The sequence below is a fragment of the Falco peregrinus genome, chromosome 1, assembly GCF_023634155.1.
Source record: "Falco peregrinus isolate bFalPer1 chromosome 1, bFalPer1.pri, whole genome shotgun sequence".
NCBI lineage: Eukaryota > Metazoa > Chordata > Aves > Falconiformes > Falconidae > Falco > Falco peregrinus.
Window position 1 is genome coordinate 61,009,567 of NC_073721.1, and position 23,237 is coordinate 61,032,803.

Below are 23,237 nucleotides of genomic sequence, written 5' to 3' on the forward strand. Positions count from 1 at the left end.
GAACCTGTAGTAGTTTCACAAATGCCGGCTGAGCTGGCAGACAGCCACGTGTGCTCATTCCCTGCATGCCAGGGCAGCAGTCATCTGAAGTTTGACCTTTTCTGGGTTTTTTGGCTGTGCTGCATTCTGAGAAAGTGCAGAATCTGTACTTTACTGAGGATTACTCGTTGTGTTGCGCTCCATGAGGATAAGCAAAGAAAAAGGGTGAAGCCATGTTTATTCCCTCATTCTGAGAATACAATGAATTTCAGGAATTACTTCACAGATCTTTGGCATGGTAAGATTTTCTCTTGCCCTCTAAGAATTAGGGCTTTTCACCTTTCTTCCTATTCAGCAGTCCTTGGATCTCCTAAGGTGAAAAGATACCCCAGTAGGTGAGTTGCCATAAGGCAGCCCGCTTCGTGAGACCCTGGAGATGTCATATGTGAGACCTGGCACCTCAAACTGGGATACTAGTAGGAGCAGCGGGGCATCAAGGGAAGGAGAGGACAACAGTGGGAAGAGCTGTGTCCTGAGCCCACTGGCTGCCCACTCTCATGCTCAGTACCATCCGCAGAGTGCCTGGATGGACTGCAGAAAGCTGAAGTGGAAGGGACCGTAAGAGCTCTGGAGCCAGGAAGGTGACCTAACGTGGGTGCCATACTGCTTTGGCTCTGTTTTCCATCTGTCATCTAGTGGTCCATTCCAGGGAACACGAGGGGAGGACGCATTGTCACTGGAGTTGTCTCTTCCAACCCTACCTTCTTGCTTTGCATCCACTGGAGTGGAGCCACTAATCTCTGCAGCTTCCCCAGAAGACACAATCTCCCTGGTCATGCCGCCTCAGTCTCACCCGTTATTCCTTTTTCCAGAATAAGGAATTCTGCTTAAGCTGTGTTTATGGGATGAACTGCATGGAAGGTCCCTTCCAGCCCAAACCATTCTGTGATTCTACACAGGGTCAGAAAAATAGCCGTTACTTTGCACAGCTGTTGTTAAAAGGGAGGAACAGTTTGAACAGTGAGAAATGACAGGTAAGGTTCAGTTGGGATGAGGTAAAGCCCAAGTCTGGAGATATGAGGACCGGTTCTTGGGAGAAGTTTGTGAAAGTTGTTGTTTATGATAAATGAACTCCAGTATCTCACCTGAAGGGCAACGTGCCCCAGCCAGATCTGAAAAGCCACAGAGAAACTGAAAAAGCACGAGATGCACCCCTGTCTTGTGTACTTTATCTTCAAGTGTAATGAAGTTAAAACTAAACGTGTTGTTTATACATCTATATGTGTATGGATGTATACACATATAGATGGATATGATATGTACAGCATCTGGGTGTCCTTTTACCCTATCTGCCACCCCCTCAATTATTCATCCAGCAACAGATCTTGACTTTACTAAGTAAACAAAACTATGGAAAAGCAAAGAATCTTTTGTTCCTAGTATTGAATCTTTAACCAAGTAGTTGCTATAGCAATAACATTTCTCAAAATACTAAATTTAAAGTAACAGCTCCTGAGAGCTACCTCAGCTCTTGTAAGAACATTTTTTTCTTTCCAATTTCTCCCACAAGCCATTTAAAGAAGCTGGGAGTCTGTATTCCCATCACCAAAATACTCAAAGTTAATTTTAAAAAACAGAGGAAAAAAAAAAGGAATGACTTATTTTCCCACCTTTTTTTTTTCTTTTTTTTTTCCTGGCAGATGTTTCACACCTCCCATTGTTTTAGCATTCCCATTCCACATCAGTGATGTGATTACTATGTATGTGTGTGCTCTGATGCTCAGTGAGATGCTATGGCACACGTGCTCTAGCTGTGCTGTACGCAGGCTGCAGGTGACACGCTCTGCTGCCTGTGCCGCTGGCTTGGCACAGCCGAGGATCCGTCAGGCTTGGGCAGTATCCTTGTCATTCGCCTGGATCAGGCTTTTTACATGTCATTTGACACAACATTTTCTTTACTGGTTTCTGTTTAGTAGTTGTTGTTCTGTTTGGTTGGTTTGTTTTTTTTCCCCAAAGCCGCAATCCAGAATGGATTTTATGCCTTACGCGATTTAGGTGAAATAGTTTTAATTCACAGCTGAGGAGCCAAAATCTCCCCGTGTCAGCTTAGGCTAGCAATTTATTGGTAAGGCAGCTTGTGGTGCAGCAATAGAAGAAAAAGCTACAAAACATGCACAAAGTGTTTTGCTCTCTTGCCCCTTATCAGTGCCAGAGCATCACTTATCAGATGCTGCCTTAGGTCCGCACTGTTGGAGGTGCTGCCGGTGCTGCGGAGCAGGCAGCCTGGGGCAGGGGCAAGCTGCATTTTGCAGGGTGCTGAGCACCGCAAGGAGCTGCCATCTCACACGGGAGGAAAACCTGGGCAATAGATAACACTGATCTGGGGGTGCAGCAGCTGCCCCAGCCCTGGCTGAGCTCAGAGCCACGCTTTGCCTTCCCTCCCCGCAGACTTGCTCCAGGCCAGCAGGTCTCTGCCACTGTGGTCGCGCTGGTCCCAAGCGCCCCGATACTCCCACCTGCGTTACCTTTCTGTTGTGTGGAGGTGGGGAGCACATGAGCAGTTTGCTCCTTTGCCACCTGAGAAAATGGAGAACAAGGCCAATAGTGCTGCTGATAAAATTGGTAAGTAATATGGCAAGTGGCACATGGCTAAGCTACAGCCCAACACCCCCTTCTCTACTGGCATTACGTTCAGCGGGATGCTGCTGAAGACTGTCACTATGCTTATCAGAATTATTTTAGTAGCGTCATTCTCCGTCAATGGAAACAGGAAGTGGAATGTATCAATCTCATTTTTCAAATTCACACTTCACTTTTCTCAGTGGCTCTGATGTTGGCTGTGTTAGAGATTCCCCTCCACCCCCCCCCCAAAAAAAAAAAAAAAGAAAAAAAAAAAAAGAAAAAAAGGTATGCAAGAGTCTCTGTTAGCATGCAACCATGTAAGACGGGACTGACCCTGCTGACATTAACAAAGCAAAACCGTTGTGTAGCTACATCAGAAAAGAATAATGATCTGCATCGTGAATGTGTGATGCAGGTCGTGGCTAAGATTCTAAGAAGAACAGATTAAATGAAGTCTGAAATTTCACCAGCTAGGTCACTGAGGTTCACTGAAAAGTTCCCAACTTAGGAAGCTGGGCTGTATCTTTGCTGGACTTTTGGCAGACGGATTCTGCTTTAAGTGGATTATTGACATATAAATTCACCTCTGCTGTTATTATGCTGACAGCAACATCATTTTGGCACTGACATTTCATACCCTGTGGATATTAACTAAACGACCATCACAGCCCTTTTAATTATCCATATTCTTATTTTATAGATTGGGAAGTGAGATAGAAACTACAGTGACTCACTGAGTCCATACACTAATGATTTTAGGCATTGCCTGTGAGGAAAATGGAATTTGAATGCACCCATTTCTTCTTGCCATTAAACAGAACAGGTTTTACACAATCTAAATGCCTGTAAGGAATGTCCTTGCTTTGGGAAGAGTTCCTGTAAATTTGCACTTGTTTGTTGCCTGCAGAGCCATCGGGAGTTTTAAGTGGAATATTCAGTAACAATAATACAGTGTGTGGATTAGCGTCTGTGTGAAGACATTTACTTTTCACAACACCAGTTTTGTGTAGTGAAACATACCTCTCCTGTAATGCTGCAACTTTATAGAGAACATAGATGTTCACTTTCATATGGTAAATTTGGTCCAGCTGGGACAAACTAATTTGGAAAGACCATGAAAAAACATGTTAGTTTTCAGCTATGTAAGAATAATGAGGTAAATATACAAGTGATCGAAGTACAGGATGTCGTAATCTCTGCATCTGAAAGTTTCGTTGTTTCTCCAGAGGGCTGTGATTTGAACACCCAACCCGAGCACTTCAGAACAACCTAAGGGATTAGGTACCTACATTTTATTATTATAAAGTGATAGGACCCTGAACTTATCTGAGCTTTGTTGTGAAGGCCAGCCTACGGGCCAGCCATCGCCATTGTTTTCCTTTATGTTGCACTGCATCTTCAGCAATGCAGGGAGGTACTATAGGAAGTGATGCTATGAAAAACATACATGCATACCAATGTAAACTGGTCCAAGCTATGACTTTCACAAACGTTGGTGAAATATTAAAAAGTATGAAATCTCAGGGTCAAATTTTGTGGAAGTTAAGCTCTTTGCACGGAGTCAGGGCATGAGGTCAGATCCCAACCTTGCCTTCCTGACTCAGCTTCCCAGCTTGCCCTCAGACCTCCCCTGTCACTACGGATTTGTCTGGTGATCATGGAGCTGTTGGCCAACGCCGGTTAGCATCACAATATGTGTTCTGTGTGCCTTGCTGGTGTGCCACGGGACTGCCTGGCTTCTTGGTGAGGATGCTGCCCAGCCAGCCTGGCTGTCACCCCCAGCTCCTGCCTCCCCATCCCTTGCACAGCACTCGGCTCTCACTACTCCCTAACACACAAGGTAAATTTGACTCAGTTTTGTTGCTTAGTTTTCATTATTCTTTATTTGAAATAAATTAAAAGTCCAAAAGAATTAACTTTCTAACCTTTCTGGCATATGAAAGGTCTAGAAGTGAACCACTGAGTACTTTTTTTCCATGAAGTTACAGTGAAGCTTGGTTCTGCTTTTATTCCAGTGCTGTAGTGAAATTTCACATTCTGTAGCAAAATATATATATTAGCACAGGAAAAAAAATCTGTGGTGAAGTAACCTGCATGCTGCTTGCATATTTTTTCCTTTGTGATATATAAGAAGGTATTACAGAAAAAAACCCTACATCAAACCAAAGTCCAGCAAATGGAAACAAAGAAGGGAAGCGAAGATGCTTTCTTCGGGAGGATGGCAACAGCCAGAATCGTGACATGCACAGTTCATAGGATCACAGGATAATTCTGGTTGGAAAGGAGCTTAGGAAGTCTCTAGTCAACCTTCTGCTCACAGGAAGGTCAGCTATGTGGCCAAACCAGGTTGCTCAGGGTTTTGTTCAGCTGGGTCTTGAAAACCTGTCAGGATAGAGCATGCAGAACATCTTGGTGCAACCTGCTCTGCTGTTTGGCAGTCCTCATGGTTTGGAAGTTTTTCCTTATATCAACTCTGACCCTTCTTGCTTCAAGTCATGCACATGATTTCTTGTCCTGCTGCTACATGCTCTGGCGAGGAGCTTGGCTCCATCTTCTCAATCCCCTTCTTGCAGGTAGCGCAAGGCTGCCCTTAGGTCGCCCAAAGTCTTCTCTTCTCCTGGTTGAACAAGCCCAGCCTCCTCAGCCTCTCAAATTCCCCTCTCAGAATGTGAAATCAAAGTATAAATAGACATAAAGAGGAACTAATGAAAACAACAAAAGTGGCTTTTCGTAACGGAGATGTTCATAATTTACATGCTAAGGGATCTTCTCAGAAGAATTTCCATGTTGCTTGTGACCACTGTATGCTCCCCCTCTAAGTATACTGCCAGACCTAGAAGTAAGTGCTGGTCAAAAATCTTTCCACTACACAGACTTGCTAGAGGGGGATTTTTTTGGTGGTGGTGGTGAAAAAAATAATTTCCTAGGAAACTAGACAACCACCATACCCAAATATTCTTCCTGGCATGACAAAAGGGAAAAGTGGCGAGAGGATTAAAAAAAAAAAAAAAAAAAAAAGACTTTCCGTGGTGTTTGAAGTCTTTTCAGAGTTTGGGTGCCCGCCGCTAGCAGCAAACCACACAGCCATTGCAGGGGCTGCGCAGGAGCTGGTCCCTGAATTAAGAGCTGTGCTTTTGATGCATGCTGTCTTCAACCCTTTCAAAATGTGTGTGCTTTTGTTGCCGTTCTTACCATTTGTTGGTACACACATGTTCTTTGCTTGTTTGTCAGTATTGCTTGCAGGTTCGTTGTTTGATATTTTTAAAACTGGCAGACTCAGAACCCTGGAACCTTCAGCCGAGGTTAAGTAAACGGATATAAACCTTCTTGCTCAATTGACTCTGCAAACGTAAGCACGCTCCAGATTTCAGTCATAATAAGCAAAGTTAAAGGCTGGTCCTTTATGTTGTGGAGCTGTGAAACCTCACCTTTCAATCCTTCTCTTTCCTCCCTGCATCTATCAGGAAAAATTTCATCTGAGTTAAAGCACTGGTGGCTAGATTCCATTCTTTATAGAGTCTTGCAGTAATGAATCTTGCAACTACCTGAAACCCAATATTGATATTGTAACGAAACTGCATGATATGGTTATACATTAGAATGCTATTTTCAATGACAGCAAAAGCTGAAAAGCTTAAGAGCAGGCAAGTACCCGTCCACATGAGGTAAACAGTTTTAAGAAGTGGTTAATTGCCAGGGTATGCAGAAGGAGAACTCGAGTCATTACTGAAAAACAGGAACCATCATAGCAGCATAAATTACACCACAAAATTAGCGAGAAGATTTACCACCCTCCCTCTGCTCCTTTGTCAATCATTTGAATGATCTCTGTGTGTGTGTGTGTTTTATTCATCTCTATCACAGCACTGATTTTTTTTTTTTTTTTTTTTAAAAAAAAAAGCCCTTTTGGGACTCCTTCACAGCTAAGATTTAGGTTTCTACTAAAGCTTGAAAACAAATGACTAGGTTAAGAGGACTCCAGCTGAGCATGCCCAGCACCCAGGCTAGCCAGCAAGCTGTGACAGGGGCAGTGCTGTGGGGGATCCTCAGTCATTTTGTTGTGTGTCACGATCATCTTTGTTGGCTCTGTGTGTGTGTGTTGATGTATGTTTATCTACCACACCTGATTTAAAGATACATGTTGATAGTCCATTGAGTTCATTGATCCTGTGATAAGCTCTCAGTAGCTCCAGCTACTGGTTTCACTTAGATTAGTATCCGTGACTTTTGGGGTATTGTCTAGGTACAGACTGGGGAAGCATTTTTCTTTGTTTCTCCGTTAGGTTATCCGATTTTTCTATGAATGTGCTTGCTCAGTCTCTGTTTCACCTGAAGTTCTGTGGGTGATCAGCACACTGCTCTTTGTAGCAAAACTGCACAGAGCATGGTCTTTTGCTTGGTCTCCCTTCTGCTTTCGTAGGCACAAGCGACACCTGAGCAAATTCAGTATGTCTGTTCGTGCCGTTTCGCTCACGAAGCAGTAAAGAATGGGATCAGCAATGCAATTGAAACTTGTAAAGGCCTGTGTGACTCTGTAAACCTTATACATCAGCTGCAAAAGCTGTGGGTCAGTGCTGTAAGGTTCTTTAATGCTGCGAATAAGCAACATAACGTGATAAGGAGTGAAGCAAACAATGAAAGTAACTGTGATATTCAGAATAAGTTTTCTCACTTTTTTCTTTTCTTCGTCTAGTGTGGCTTGATTACATCTCACTACCTGGTAGATCTTGTGGTAGCAAAACACGATGATTATCAAAGGGACCAGGTACCCTGAACATATCCGGAATAAATTCATCCATGCCTGCCACCATTCTAGGGGGTATTTATCATAGCATAACGTGTGATTAGTGAAATTGCAAGGATCATTGAATACTTCGTTGTTCATCAATATGGCTGAATTCAAGATGCTTTCCAGAAGCCAAACAATTATGCTGACAATCAATGAAAATCTTCTTGTGCGCAAGTGCTGGAGCTTCAAGGGGTGAACTAATGCCAGGTACCTGTCAACAGAGATGCAAGCAAGGAACGCAGTGCTGGTGTAGAAATTCATATACATAAGGAAGGCAGAAATCTGACAAAGCAAGGCAGAGAGCCTCCAGTTATCTCCATTCCAGGCATAATCGATCCATAGGGGCAGAATCAGAGAGTACAAAAGGTCAGCTAGGGACAGGCTGAAGATGTAGACTGCTAACTCATTCTTTTTCCTCACCTGAATGCAAGATGCATACAGGGATATGCAGTTGATGGGAATACTGATCATCATCACAATGCTGTACACACTTGGAAACAAATACTTGTCCAGGGTGTGATCATCATGGCACTTAGCAGTGTTGTTCATCGTTCACCCTGAGTAGTATCTTCCAGCTAATTCCAGCCTGGATGCAGTAAAAAATCCTCTGTACTCTGATGTGTGGTCATCTGTTAGTTCTTCAGGACAGGGTTGGTGAGGTTCCAGCCTTCTGTTACCAAAAAGGAAAAAAGTCAGCTATAACAACATTTTGTTCTTTATTTTTTTTAAATTGTTTTAAAGAACATTTATAAATGTTCTTTAAAGAAGAACATTTTTTATGTTCTTCTTGGTGCATGTCTGGGGTTTTTTTGGGTTTTTGTTTTTTTTTTTTAGAAGAAAGAAACTATGTTTCTCGGAGATCAAAGGTTTTAAACACTCCCAGAGTTAGAAGTGCATAGGAAGAGGAACCCAAATGCCTGAGGAGGTCAAGGTCAGTTAGATGCACAGCAAGAGCAGGATGAATAGTTAAGAGACGTTCATAGGGCTAGGGTCCTGCAATCCCAGTTCTCCCCTGTGGGAGAGCCGAATGAGGTCACAGAGTGCACCACAAATAACAGAAGTGCGCTTTTTATTATTCTGGTGAGCAGAATAGGGTTTTGGCCATATGAATATGGCAGATTTCTTATCCCAAATAACCTCCTCCCCTCTAAGTCAGTGGAGACACAAGGCTAGTAAGACAGTGATTCAGGTACCACTAGATGTTGGGATCTGCTCAGAAGAGGAGAAACGTGGTTGGTAGATCTCCCTGTTGTGAATTACTCTCTTGTTGCATTCTCACACTTCCGTGCTTCCCTTCCGCTTCTTTGTATGCAAGCCCCCAAGAACTTGCCATCAACTGTGCCATTCCAGCAAAGCTTGCTGTATGTCCCAGGCACTCTCATGAGTCAGGCTCGTGTGAGGTGGTGACTCTGGGAGTACAATTTTTCATTTACACTTCTTTCCTCTAAGCATTACAGTTGCTGTGCATGAGTTTATAAAGTCATTAGCAATGAAGCTTATCTTAGGCACTATCAGGGCTGTAGGTGTCAACAGCTTCAACATGAAAATACCAGTAAAATGGCAGCCCTGACTAAAGCAGTGGGACTGGAGGAGTCACATGCATGAGCCTTAGAAGCACTCAGGAGAGCTGACCTTTTAAGCCTGTACAGCCTTAGCTATGAGACAGCTGGTAGTCACTGATTATATCACAGCTCTAACGCTTGGTAATTCACTTCTCCAAAGATCTAATTGTTAACTTCAGGAAATGCGAGAATAGGGAATATTTATTGTCGTCCAGTTCTACTGCCAAATATACTCACTGCTTCAGAGACTGTCTGCGACAACTCATCTGTGGTTTGAGCCCAGACTGCTGAGGAGGTGAAGAGGTTGTAGAACGATAAGTCTGCAAGATAACACCATCTACAACTGTTCCCACATAGGGAACAGCTTAAACTGAAGACAACTTGGGTGCAGGGAATTTCCCTTGTGGTAGGCAAACTCATTCTGCCTTTTAGGGGTTTGATGCATGCATGCGTATAGGTTTGTGGGTTTACCAGAGAAACCCAAGTAAGTTTGTTTCTTTTCCATAAAAAAATGCAACCTTAATGCATATTCAGAAAAAAAAGGAACAATGACAAAAGTAGTCAGAAAGTGCATATTTAATTTTACAAGCCACTGCTTTATTTGAAGTTAGCTAACTTTTCAGTTAGAGCTAAATTCATTCACAGGTTTGAAAGACAAGGAAAATTCTTGAGAAGGACTTGCCAATTTGATCCACTGAGCAGTTTGACTTACATGATGAATAAACAAAAACCTGCAGTGTCTGTATTTAAGAAAAACATAGGATGTCTGCTTTTCAGTGTGGTTTAATAAAACCACACAGTAAATAGGGCATTGTGAGCTTAGCAGTATAGACAGATACCACAAATTAAAAATCTTGCTCTAGAAATTGGACCCAGGGTTTTGCTGACCTACTTCTCACCAAAAGCAAAGCAAACATACGCAGACTGACCAGACAAGGAAAAGATAAAATACCTACCTCTTCCTCTAATGACATTTTAGCAACTTTTTTCCTATGACAGGTCTCTTCATGTCTAACAGGGAAACGTGCCCTTTCAGAAGCATGTGTGTAATGTAGCAAGTGTATGAGGCAATGTTTACTAGTCGCGTGACTGAGAAACTGGAATTCCTTCTTCCTCCCCCACAAACTCTTTTTCCATTGTTATTTGACTTGTATTACAGACTCATCATCCTTATAAGCTCCTGACTTGTCTCCATGTTAGTCACAACAGCTCCTCTCATAGTTACTTTTATCAGATCTTTCACATGTACTCACAGACCAACATGCCAATTTCTTCATACCACCCACCTTTCTTTCTTCAGCTTTCTCTCTTTAGCTGTTTATAAATGTTTTGCTCTGTTGATCTCGCTGATCATAAGGTAAAACACTTGACCTTGTACTGCCCTTGTCTGAATAGACTGCATGTTCTCTGGGGCAAGACCTTGCTTTGTTCTTCTGCCATCTGCCTTAAAGAACTAACACCTTAAGATAAAACTGGGTAATGTCAGGCTGGGACACTGAAGATGGGATTCAAAGATGAGTTGAGACCACACAACATTTGCCACCTCAGCAATTTTTTTCTGTCCTTCATGTTCACGGGTCACCGTACACTGTGGTTTTATTTTTAACCAGTATCATCAATAGCTTCTATGAACAAAGCCCTGGAGGCTGTCTAAAATTCCCCAGGTGATCCACGTCCCAGCTTTGATGGCACAATGATGCTACTTATACAAGGGCATGCTTCCAAAGAGGATAACAACAAGAAGTGTGTCATTCCGGCATGTACTGATGACCTGTCTTGAAGTGTGTCAAAGAGCCAGCAAATGAACTATGCCACAACGTGTGCTGCGGTTCCTCGCACAGAAGCGTAAAAGCAGAAAGCACTGTTTTGGCCCCAATATAACATGCTTCATTACAGTCCCATTCATTACCTGGGGACATATCTCAGGGGAAATGGTCCCTTCCTTGCTTCATTTTTTTTTTTCTGATAATTAGGACTATGGAATGCAAAATGATTTGCCTTACCTGAATGCATGATCTGAAGCATTCCCAGGTTTTCTCTCAGCTACTGAGCGTACTGCTGCTTTTACCCAGGAGGATGGTTTTGGTTTACAGCTAACATAAAAAAGTGTTTCATAAATTTCCCCACTGATTGTTATTTTTTTCTAAAAAAACTCTCGAGGAATTTCTGTTTAACAATATAGTCTATTCACTTGACTTTCATGGTCCAGACCCACTGTGACTAATTTTGTAGACTTGTGACTTATTTTATAGACTTCTTTTGGTATCAGATATATTTCAAATGAAAAAAAAAAAACCAACTCAACAGTAATATTTTCTTTTAGCCACATCATTCAATTATTATCATTGTCCCTGTCTCGTTTCATTTTGCTACAGAAAACCTGCTGTACAAGAACTTTGCAAGAAGTCAGTCAGACATAAAATTTAGAGAAACTGATTAGCAAATGCTACACTTCAAGTCATGTATGCAAACAAGCCTGTAAAGGAACCTTCAAAAGTTTCTGAAGGAAAGTATCCATTAGAAACTGGTTTTGTATTGATGTATTCCTACTGTATCTTTTTCAGATTCAAAACTAGCTTTATGTTGTCTCTCAATTTATGACATTTTTAAAGCAACAAAGTAAGTGTAAAGTCATGCTTTCATAAGCAAAAATACAACATGATATTCCACACTCTTATCCCTAAAAACTATCTAAGGGAAGAACAAGAGTTTTCTATTTTCCATATAAATGAATGCTACTAGAGTTTGGGAAATTAGGAAAACTAAAGAAGACTGTAAGGATTTTGTTATTAACAGAAAAATTTAGTTGCTAATTAAAAAATATATTATTATTACTACTCTTCCATTAGCTAATAAACACTAGTTTAATTCTGGAAACATCTGCAACTGATACGTTTCACCCTTTATTTCAAACTCAAGGTCATAAAAAGGCAAGTTGCTGTAAACAATTTTCATTATAATGTGGTAAGTTTTTACAAATACTTTGCTTTTTAAGTTAAGTTTCAGGGGAAGAAATGTTGTGCGAGCTAGTGCAGTAGCTGCTACACTGGTCCTATTCTGTATCAGCCATAAGATGGAAGGACAGATGGTTTTCTTGGTTTCTTTTCTCTCTCAAGGCAATTTCAACGAAGTAGATTGCTCTGTGTTCTTAAAGTAACTTATAATGCCCGGTTGATTTCCTCAAGCACAAGGACCTTCCATAGCTGGGATCTTTTTTCTGATGAGCAGATCTCAAAACTTAATTCTGAAAAACTTCACAGTTTAGGAGAGTCAAAATATGCCTTTCAGTAACATGGACGTTTTTACCTAAAGAGCATTTTTCCTCATGCAACACTAAATTTCACTCCAATGTCTCTGGAAGACTTTGTACTCGCAACACTAAATTTCACTCCAATGTCTCCGGAAGACTTTGTACTCTCAAACAGGTCAAAAAGACCTCTGTCTTTTTAGCTTTGAGATACACTTTATGGACTGTTTCATACAGCATAAAAATTTTGTTGACATGAGAAAATAGAAAAAAAAAGATGCTATGTTTTTCTGGTTGTAGGCCACGCAAGAAAGTATTATTTTGCTATATCTTTATGTACATCATGTTTTCTCTACGCACACAGAAAGATGCTGTACAAGATATTTTAATGTACATGATACTTTGTATTCTAAAAAGCTACTTTTAGGACAACAATTTTCTGCTGAATTAAGCATTGTGTATAGTCATATAAATAGCGCCGAGTACCTTGTTAGTGCCATAAAATATTAAAGAACAGTAATAGAAGAGCTACTGGAACCCCCTGTGAGGCCTGAGGCATTTTTCTGCAGTGAAGACAGGACAGCTCAGAATCCTGAAAACTCACCCCCAAATCCTGTTCTTCTCCATCCGCCCCCTTTTCCTATGCAAGATGTATTTTGATCATGGCAATTCCATTACAATAAATCAACCCGGCATGTTTTTCCTAATTCAATCTTTCAATGTCATTTGCCCTTTTGCCTCACATTTCACTTGTGCTGGGAGGGAAATATTCCTTCTCCCAAAGCAAGCTTTTCCAGCCCCTTTTATACCCTTTCTTTTTGTTGTATGATGTGAGCATCACATTAAGAGAGAGCCAGGCTGAAATCTGTACCAATCTGACTCCTCGGATTTTGAACGCTTACCTAGGCAGCCATGTGTCCCCACATTGCAGTTTCGCTGTGATGCCATCGGTAATGTAACGCGTGTCTGCTTCTGAGAAGAAAAACTGTTCCATCAGATAAAGCAACAGGAAGCTGCCCTTGATTACACCAATGAGGCAACAGCTCACACTTCTCTCAATTTTTTTTGACCTTTTTTTTTTTTTTTAAATGACTTGTTAATCTAAACTTGCCCATGGGAAAAAAGGCAGTTGTGTAGAAGTACGCACAAAGAATGGTACCAACCTTGGTAAATCTAGGAATCTCTTTCGTAAGTTTATGAACTTTTATTGAAAATATTGCCTAATATGGAGCACATTACAAACCTCTTATCTAGGACACAATGCATTTTGCAGACAAACCACTCCACAGAAGTAAAAGACTATGGAGTGTTTATGTATTTTTTTTTGTGTTTACTTATATATGTTCAAAACATACACTTGTTTTTTTTTTTTTCTGACTGAAGGACTTGTCACTTGCCTTTCCTAACAATCACGTAATCAAGTAAGAATCCACCAAAGAAGAGCCCATAAAAATATATCACAATGACTTTAGGAGTTTGTGCAGAAATAATTCATTATTTTCAGAATCTGTATTACTGTTTTTTCCCATTTGCCTACTGAAGGGAGGAAGTTTGTGAACAGATAACAGAATTTTATGCACTGCAACAAGCTGCAATTGATATATTTTTATATAAACTGAATCTGAGGTTAGATGCAGCTTTCAAAGGGGTGATTCTTTTAACAGATAATTCTCTTCAGTTAGACAGGTGGAAAGTTGTTACAAGAGGATAGTTTCTCTTTTCCCACTGTGATCAGAACAATTTATTATGTGCTCTGATTTTTTTATTAAATTCTGTTTGCAATGATTCAATTCTGCTTCTAAGAAAATGGGTACAATTTCACTTTAAATGTACATCTATTGGGCAACACAAAAACTGGCCTGTTTGCTGTTTCAGAAGCTAAGGAGAAATGAAACAGATGAGCAAATTTAAAAGCTCTGAAATAGGACATACTGACTTCCTTGATAACGACATCAAGCAGCTCTATAAGATTTAACCACTGGATGCAGAGATTTGGTTCCTTCTTTTTTTTCCAGCCAGAGCACGACCTTTTCATCCACAGTTTTACTACTGATGTGGTTGTTATATGAAGCCTAAAATTAACTCTGTACTTAGGGTCATTTTTGAACTGGTGTCATAGCCCTCTCCAGTTTGGTGAAAGGGAGGCTTTCTAACCATTTGGTGAGATTAGTTTCTAAAACGAATTTCAGTCAAACCTTTATTTTCACTGAGGGAAAAGTCATTAAGACCTGTTTTAGCACTTTTCACGTGCTCTTTCTTGGTACCTACTGGTGAGCTGGCTCTGTTCTGTTGAGGGTTCCTATACTTAAAAAGCAGTTCTTACCAGTATTAGAAATAGACAAACATAGTTGATACATTTCTGCAGTCCTTCACGCTAAAAATCGATAGTGGGACTGAAAGATCAAAGGAAGCAAGATGGGGGATGATGCATTCTATACATTCTGGAAGTAAAACTATACACAAAAAGAAAATCTTGACTGTGTCCTTATGGAACAGTTTAATTTCTGATGCAAGCAGCACAGTTTTCCAGGTGGGTTTTTTATTATTATTATTTTGAGATCTGGACATACGTAGTATTTCAAATCAGTCATCTTGGAACAAGAGGTGCTCTTTGGGTTGGCTGGCTGAGATTAAAGTACTATTAAGAGTGGAAAACTATCTTATCTACAAAAGAAGCAATGATTAGGTCCTCAATAATTTTATTGGTTATGTTTAGGGTTACAAAGAGTCCAGATCATACATTCTTGGGTCATGGACATAAGTCCAAAGAAAAAAAAAAAGGCAAATCGCAAGGTTGAGATTCCTAATGCAGAATAAAAGTCCTCAGAACCCCACCAAAATATCCTCTTCTTTCCACCAAAACATTCTAAGAATGTTTTTCTATACCAGCTGAACACAGGAGGCACTCAGCACATCATAGGGTGGAAACAGAGTTTTGAAAGCTGGTACTTTTTGGCTCCTATGAGTAAGAGACTGAATTCCACAGCTGAAGCCTTCTACCTGGAATAAACTAATGCATTAACATAAGAAATTATCAAAATTAACCAATTAATAATACATGAAGGTTTTGCAAACCTTCCAGGTATACAGTCTGCTGGAATGAATCTGAATTAGGACTGTGAGCATAATTCTACCTCTGCCACTGACTCATTGTAGCCTTGAGGAAGTCACTCTGTCCTGCATGTAATAATGACATTGTATAGCTCACTTGGGTGTGAGCAGGTTCATTAGTTAATGCTTGATATTGCTGTAAAGTGCAAAATGTTTTGTGTTTGGTATTGTTATTAAAAAAGACATAAACAGGAAACGTTAGTCAGGTATTGTCATCGCTGAGACATTAGATCCCTCAATGACCTGGGCAAGACAGGCAGTGGCTCGAATAACAGCATTCTTTATGGACAGAAATGCACAAAACCTGGGCTTTTCCACAGCTCTAACACACTGCCTGCATGATGTCCACCACTGCATTTTGAGGTGCCTCGCTCCTCCTTTAAGCACACAGAGCATTGCCTCTGTAGAACACTGAGGTCAGCAGGCAGACAGTTCCCCTTTAAAGATTTTTATAGGGTATCCAATTTGATTCCCAATCTCTTGATTACTTTTGAGCTGAATGCTTTCATGTGCTGGAGTCTGAGGAGCACCTATCCTCACAGAAACCTTTACTGCATGGCCCAGCACCATCTCAGCTGGTCATGTTTTATGCAGCCGCCTGGCAGCGTGCCCCATGAAGGCTGTCAAACAGAAAGGCTCCTTCAGCCCTGCTAGCGTTGCAGGTCAAAATCCACTTTTAGGATCCCTCTCTGGGGTCCTGCTGACGCAGCTGTGGATCTAACTGGAGCCAACCGTGATTCCCAGGGAAGCCTGCGAGGGAGGCTGCTGTCACCCCTCTCCTTGGCAGGGCCTCTCTGGGCCTGGCCCTGTGCTGCAGGGCCACTCCCTGCCTGTTCCTGTACAGGCGATCAAAGGTCTTTCTCACAGCAACGGGCTCGAGTTTTCTCCTCCAAAGTGCCCATTTTTGCCTGTTTTCCAAGTGATTTGGAGACAGCTGGAGAGCGGACCAAAACCAGGGAAATGGCTGGTGGGTGCTGGCAAGGGCCTGGCAGTTACGAGATTCACAGTGAGAGATTCCCTGCGTTCCTCTCCCAGGAAAACTGCTGTGCCTTGCCACAGACCCCGGAAAAAAAGGTTTGTTTGGCGTAGCTCTTACAAGCCGCCCGCTCACGCTGCGCTAACACTTGCCTCGGCGTTCGCAGGAAAACCCTGCCCAGCCGTGACGCCCACACCCCGCCTCCCCTCGCAGCCAGCCACCTTTCCAACACTCAAGATGGCTCCGCAATAGCTTCACTCGCCGTTCAAGTGCCCAATTCCAGCATGGCGGTACGCTTCCCACCAACCGGAACTTGCCTTGCCCTTTCTCAAAATGGCAACCACTAACTTCATCCCGGGCGTGGGTAAGAGCTGCATGGCTTTCCCGTTACCAAAATGGCGGCGAGGGGCGCTCACGCCCCGCCCCTAGGTGGCTACCAGGTGGTGCGGTCACGTGAGGCGCGGCGGCGGGCGGCGGCGCGGTGCAGCAGGGAGGCTGTCGGCGGAGCGGAGCGGGATGGGGAGCGCGGCTTTGCTGTGGGGCTGGCTTCTCCTTGGCTGCAGCTGTGCGCCGGGCCCCCCCGGGATCGATGCTGCTGCGCTCTTGACGGCTACCTACGTGCTGGATGATGCCGGCGGGCTGGGCAGGACGTTTGATGGGATCGGGGCTGTCAGCGGCGGCGGGGTGAGCGGCGCTGGAGGGCGTGGGGGCATGAGCGCCGGAGGGGGGTCTCCGAGGGGAGCCGTGAGGGCTGGGGGGCGTCTCTGAGGGGAGCCGTGAGGGCTGGGAGGTGTGTGTCTCCCAGGGGAGCCCTGAGGGTTGGGGGGGTGTCTCCTAGGGAGGCCTGAGGGCTGGGAGGGGATTTCCGAGGAAAGCTGTGAGGGCTGGGGGGGTCTCTGAGGGGAGCCGTGAGGGGGAAGGCGGGATGTGTGAGTGGGGCCCTGAGGGGGGCTCCTGGGGGCCCCGAGGGGCGCTGTGTGGGCAGTGGTCCCGGCAGCTTCGTGCCTGCCCTGCGGCCACCTGCGCTGTGGCTCCTGCTCATCAGGCTGCTTGGGGTGCTGAGGGTCGGCCAGGGCCTTGGTGCTGTTGGAGGAGAGCCGAGCCAGGGTGGTTTTTTTCAGTAGAGGGTCTTCCTAGCGACTTGTCCCTGTGAGTTTTAAAATGTGAGATGAGCCAACAGCTGGTTGTATGCTTTCCTGGGGTCCAGCCAGCGGAGCCGTGAGATCCTGCAAGTTCTTACCCACTGCAGGACCTGCTGTGCTGCTTGCCTTGCCCTCCTGCCTGTGCACCCCGTGAGCTCCCGTTGCCTTTGGTGTACGGTGAGCCAAAGCAGGGGGGTTCAAGCAGAGTGGGACAAACGGTGCTGGGAGGGAGTTGCATTTTCCTTATTATAAGTCTGTGAGATCTTTTTGTTTCTCTGTTCTTTGGACTCTCTTTCAGTAAATTGCAGGTAACTGGAGTACAAGGCAGATGCAATTTATGAAACCAGGAAGGTACAATTGCAGGGTTAGAAAAGACTTTTTGTAGGGCCTTAGCTGAGATCCTGGTGATATTATTATTTTTGTATGTTTATTAGCTATGTGAAAGTCCTAGATTGACAAACTGGGATGTACTTATATGTTTGAAAGTTAGGTGTTCATATTTTAATATTTTCTTTCCATTTTAGGCCACATCTAGACTCCTGGTGAACTACCAAGAACCTTATCGCTCCCAGATTTTAGATTATCTGTTCAAGGTAAAGTTGGTTTCACTGCTAAAATAATGTCTAATTTCACACAGAATTTCTTGTGTGATCTTGGAACTCCTGTAGTATATTCAGTACTATTTGTAATAAGGCAAAATCCCATCATTTAAAGTGTCAACTTTAATGTTGATTTTTATCAGAACCTTGAAGTATAAGCTGTTGTTTTTGACAGCCTGCATGTTGTTCAGGAGCCTGTTACCCACAGGATGCTTCAGGCTTGGGGCAGAGTGGCTGGAAAGCTGCCCGGTGGGAAAGCACCTGGAGGTGGCTGGCTGACAGCCAGCTGAATATGAGCTGGCAGTGTGCCCGGGTGGCCCAGGAGGCCAGCAGCGCCCTGGCTGGTGTCCCACACGGCGTGGCCAGCGGGGCCGGGGCAGTGCCCGTCCCCCTGCGCTCGGCACGGGTGAGGCCGCCCCTCGAGCCCTGGGCTCAGCTCTGGGCCCCTCACGGCCAGAGGGACACTGAGGGGCTGGAGCGTGTCCAGAGCCGGGCGGGGGCTGGGGGGGCTCAGCCTGGAGAGGAGGGGGCTGGGGGGGCCTGGTCGCTCCCTGCAGCTGCCTGACAGGGGCTGTGGGCAGGGGGGGTCGGTCTCTGCTCCCAGGGAACAAGTGACAGGACCAGAGTAAACAGCCTCCAGCTGCCCCAGGGGAGGTTTAGATCAGATACGAGGAGCAACTCCTTCACAGGAAGGGTGGTCAAGCACTGGAACAGGCTGCCCAGGGAGTTGTTCAAAAAAACTTGTAGCTGGGGTGCTTGGGGACATGGTTTAGGGGTGGGCTTGGCAGTGCTGGGTTAACAGTTGGTCTTGATGATTTTAAAGGTCTTCTCCAACCAAAATGGTTCTATGCTTCCTCAGATTATTATGAAAATCTCTTTTATGTTTTCACAATATGTTTTAAAAAATGTTTTCAACATATTTGACCATCCCTGTGGGCTTAATGAGGATTGAATAATTTTTGTGTCTAAAGTGGGAGGTTTAGTTGTTCATAGTGATTGCAGGAAGTAGGTCTTTGAGACAGTTTTGAATTTTTTGGAATACAGATAGATTCACATAATATGAAAACAGCTGTGCAAACTGCATCATTTCAGCAGCATATCTATTCCAGATTAGTCTACTAGTTCCAAGTGTAAGTGCAGTTACGCTAGAAGGTGTGTGAACATTACTGGTTTGTAAGTGGCTCTAGTTTAGCAAGTGTGACCTGTGGAGTTACCCAACTTAATATATGGTAAGATTATTGTGCTGGACAGTAATAATTTGCTTTGCTTTTAGCACTGTAAATTACTCTGCTGGAAGAGGATGTCATGTCACTTTCAAGCAGTGTAATCCAGATGGCTGGAGGGGAATAGTTTACTATGTAGTTTAAGGAATTGGTTTTAAAGTGTAGAGTAAGGCATATAACGTGTGACTGGGGAATCAAAACCTATGGATTTTGGATACTGAAACTGTGTTTTACAAATGTGAGTTTTCTGAAGGAATCAGTAGGTATGTGGTAAAAGAATCTAGCCAAGAGACTGTGATTTTCAAAGATTTTTTTACATGTTCTTTCACCAAAACTGCTTAAGCTGTCATGAGATGCCTGTGGAGGGGTATACCTTGCCTCACTCTCCTTGTCTTTTAGTGTCAGTCAACTTTCATGATGGAAATGGGAGAGCAAATGTGCTAGAGGTTTAAAATCAGAAATGTCAGGAAGAGAAATGGTGAATTGGGAATACTTGCTTCTTATTTAAAAACAAATAAAACCTGCAAAACTTGTAAGCCAAGCAAACTATTGTCTGTGCAGCATATTTTTTAATCAAACTGCATTCTTACATCTTAGACCTTTTTTTTTTGATACCAAAATTGTACTTAGGTAATTCCACGGAGGGGGCCAGCTCATTAGCGGTTATTAAAATAATGAGTAGTTGTAACTTCTAGCTTGAGTAACTTGTAAGCCACTAATGACTGCAAGAACAAACTAGGAGTAGGATCCACTTGTATGAGCTTGAATTTTATATTCTGCTCCACCAGTCAGATACCAGGGAAAAAGGGTAGTGGACTAGGTGGCCATTTGTTTTCCAGTATGGTAGTTCTTTCTTGCTTTTCCGCCTGTAGTTAGCAGTTTATTAGTTAGCAGACCTGTATGTATGCTCTTTCACATAAGCAGTGTAACCCTTTACACCAAAGAATAAATTATTTATGGAAATAGTAAGTTCAATAATTTGATTTTAAAAGAAAATCCACTTGACTTGTAATAACATTGAAAATACTGTTGTATTGCTCATGTAGCCCATGTTCTAACTAAGAGTGCTTCAGTATTTTCTTGAGCATAACCAATTTGGAATCTGCACAGCTGGGGAGAAATGTGGTTAATGGTGCAAAAGCTGGTGAAACTGACTAAAGATAAGTGTGAGTTATCTCACTCAATTTCCTTTTTGAAGCAGACTTGTACAATTTCTATAATGGGTGTCTAAAAAAAAAAGTATTGAATTTTTAGCATCCTCAAAATTGTACACGTACTGCATTCTTCTTGTTAACAGCAGGATTCTGTTTGTTTTTCTGTCTCTCTTTTTTTCTAGCCAAATTTTGGTGCTTCTTTACATATCCTCAAAGTAGAGATTGGAGGTGATGGACAATCAACAGGTATGGATTTTGTGAGCAGGGTTTAACTACTTGTTGCAGTGATGCCCTGTGTAACATGTCCTACATGTCCTTTAGCTGAGGCTTGGAGATGCATTCTGTAGTTGTCCTGAAGTTGCAGAAAAACATTAACAATGTCTGTTGACTTGTAGAAGAGAAATTTATACTTAATGTTCTCTAGAGACAGTTCTCACTATCATATGGTTAATAGGTTGCATTCTAGAGAAAGTGTTTTCTTCCCCCCCCCCCCCCTCCAGATTAAGACATCTCTAGTAGCTTTCTGAATTGCAGTGCATTTCTCAAACACCGGTTTTGCAAAACTTGTGTAGGACTAGGTGGTTATGTCTTAAAAGCATGAAAATGCCAAAGACAGCAGGTCAGAAGCAATTATGTTCCTTTGGTTTAGTCAACTGCTACATTTGACTGGAGTGGTGGTGTCTGTAGGCACTGTTTTTTCTTGCCTGGCCACAATTGAAAATGTCTTTGTGTAATTTGCCTAGTCAGGTGTTAGTAAGATAAAAAGTTATCAGTCCTATTTTCTGTAATGAAATGTGCTGTTTCAGCAGTCTTCATTTAAAAAAAAAAGTCTCATCAGAAGAGATGTCTGGAACAATTAAGCATATAGTTTAGTGTAAGTAATTGTTGCAGTTGCATGCACAAATTATTAATTGGCTTTTGTGTGTAGTGACTTCCCATGCAACACTGATTCTTTTCCACCTTTCTGGTTTGTTTACCTTTGCCTGAGGGAATTCAGTGCCATAGCCTTCAGTTTCAGAGACGCTTCCTGCAAGTCATGGAACACCATCGAAATTATAAACTAGATCTTTTACTATTAAAAAAAAAAATATATCTTTCCTGTCACTGGAAAACTTCATGGCAGTTCCTTTCTTTTTTCTCCCTGGACTTGCCTTGCACAGAAGAGACAAACTATTACCTTCTTTTGTTTGCTTTTTGGTTTAGATATAACTTGCTTCTACAAGTGTGGTGGTTTTTTTGTTGTTGGTTTTTTTTTTGTTCTTCCCCGCCCCCTCCAGATCTTAATGCTGTAACTTTCCTAGTGGTTTTTGGGACCAAGATAATCATGAATATAGCTTCAGTATTACCATAGCTAGGGATAGAAAATGACCTGTAGCTAATCACATTCTGATGTTAAAAGCAGGCATAGTTCCTTAAAAATAAAAATCACTAAATTAGTGCTAAGTTAATACGCTAAGAACGAAGGGTGGCAAGTCTTGCATGTTCCCTCCTGCTGCTCATTTTGCTTTAAAATACATACGTACCAAAGAACGTGAACCATGTTGGAGGTATGTGCTTGCATACTATGGCAGTGAGCAATACAGAAAACTTTAGAATGTGTAACAGCTTATGACACAGAAGATAATTGTGAGCTATCTGTCTCTTTCCTTCCTAGATGGTACTGAACCCTCCCATATGCACTATGAAAATGACGAGAACTACTTCCGGGGCTATGAATGGTGGCTGATGAAAGAAGCTAAAAAGAGGAACCCCAAAATTAAACTGATTGGTAAATTGCTGCAAGCATTAGGATTTATATGCTTTTCCCCCCCTTAACTAAAGTGCATTTCTTACCCTTAATTAGCATATTATTTTCAATAGGCAAATGTTTTGATGTTGCAGTAGACAAACTAGAATGTCTAATATTTGGTAATGTTGCCTTGATGCTTCACTTAAACTTACTGTGTTTTCCTTTGTTACTTTCTTTTATTGTGCTATAACATAGGATAGGAAATGACTCTAATAATTTGTTTGTATCAAGTAAAATTAATGCTTAAGCTCTATCACAGCAATGAATTTGATTTATCATGAGAGCTGAATTTTTGAACAACAGAATAAAAAAATTGGGGAGATAAAGTGAAATTACAGGAAGTGTAGATCTGTGAACCTTATACATGCTAAATTCAATGATGTGTTCTTACTACAAACCCATCAGCCCTTCCCCACTATGGTGGTTCTTGTCTTCTGATTTGTCTAACGTATGTAGTTGAGTTATAAGAGGACTTTCCTGTCTCCCTGTTTTGATTGTGGGTTGTGTGTGTGTTGTGACAGTACAAATGTGGAAGCCTAAACTTTAACTGAAGCACTTCACAAAATTTATGTCACATGAAACAAGAAATCTATTGATTGAAGTATCTAATCCCATCCTCTTCCTGGGATTAGGCTGGGTGGATTTGCTGGTCAGGTTCTTAGACAGGCACTGTGACAAGGAGTAAGCTTACAATCTATGACTAATTGTGGTTATTAATAAACCTTCCTCTTCCCTCAGATCAAGCTCTCAACAAAGGAAAGAGGGTTTGCCTTTGAATTAGCTCACGGTGTCTTATACAATGCCAGCTGAAAATTTAGCAGAATCTGGTTAGGTTAATTTCTTGTTCTCATTTAAAAGACCCAGTAAACAGCTCAGACGTGGAAATGCTTTCTCATGATCCTAGTCTTTCTTCCTCTATTATGATGAGATCATCACTTCTTCTGAAATTAATATTCAGGAGATTAACAATTTTTGGTGTTCAGTATTGATCCTTTGTCTATAAATCTGTGACTTTTTATCCTAAAATCTTTGAAATTTTAGATT

The 23,237-nt window shown here is 42.3% G+C and overlaps 2 protein-coding genes across 6 annotated transcripts in view; one reads left to right on the top strand and one right to left on the bottom strand.

Annotated features, from left to right (window-relative positions):
- Positions 1–4,411: 4,411 nt before the first annotated feature.
- Positions 4,412–13,194, bottom strand: GPR65 (G protein-coupled receptor 65). 3 transcript variants are annotated; one of them, XM_055817277.1, is made up of 3 exons: positions 13,102–13,150; positions 10,956–11,045; positions 4,412–8,060 (listed from the first exon to the last, which is right to left on the bottom strand). In XM_055817277.1, the coding sequence occupies exon 3, from the start codon at positions 7,937–7,939 to the stop codon at positions 6,899–6,901; it is 1,041 nt and encodes a 346-aa protein (XP_055673252.1). In that variant the 5' UTR covers positions 7,940–8,060; positions 10,956–11,045; positions 13,102–13,150; the 3' UTR covers positions 4,412–6,898. The 3 variants fall into 3 exon arrangements, with proteins under 3 accessions (XP_055673252.1, XP_027640934.1, XP_055673260.1); XM_027785133.2 differs by lacking the exon at positions 10,956–11,045 and having other exon boundaries at positions 13,102–13,194; XM_055817285.1 differs by lacking the exon at positions 10,956–11,045 and having other exon boundaries at positions 4,412–8,057; positions 13,096–13,184.
- A 3,547-nt stretch (positions 13,195–16,741) lies between these two features.
- GALC (galactosylceramidase) overlaps positions 16,742–23,237 on the top strand; it is a 37,000-nt gene continuing 30,504 nt past the window's right edge. For 2 of the 3 annotated variants that reach the window (XM_027785114.2, XM_013298310.3), the window contains exons 1-4: positions 16,743–16,970; positions 17,953–18,021; positions 20,587–20,650; positions 22,059–22,172. In XM_027785114.2, the coding sequence (XP_027640915.1) occupies positions 16,803–16,970; positions 17,953–18,021; positions 20,587–20,650; positions 22,059–22,172 (415 nt within the window). In that variant the 5' untranslated portion in view covers positions 16,743–16,802. Of the gene's footprint in view, positions 16,971–17,952; positions 18,022–20,586; positions 20,651–22,058; positions 22,173–23,237 lie in introns of all 3 variants that reach the window. The other variant, XM_027785116.2, reaches the window with a different exon arrangement.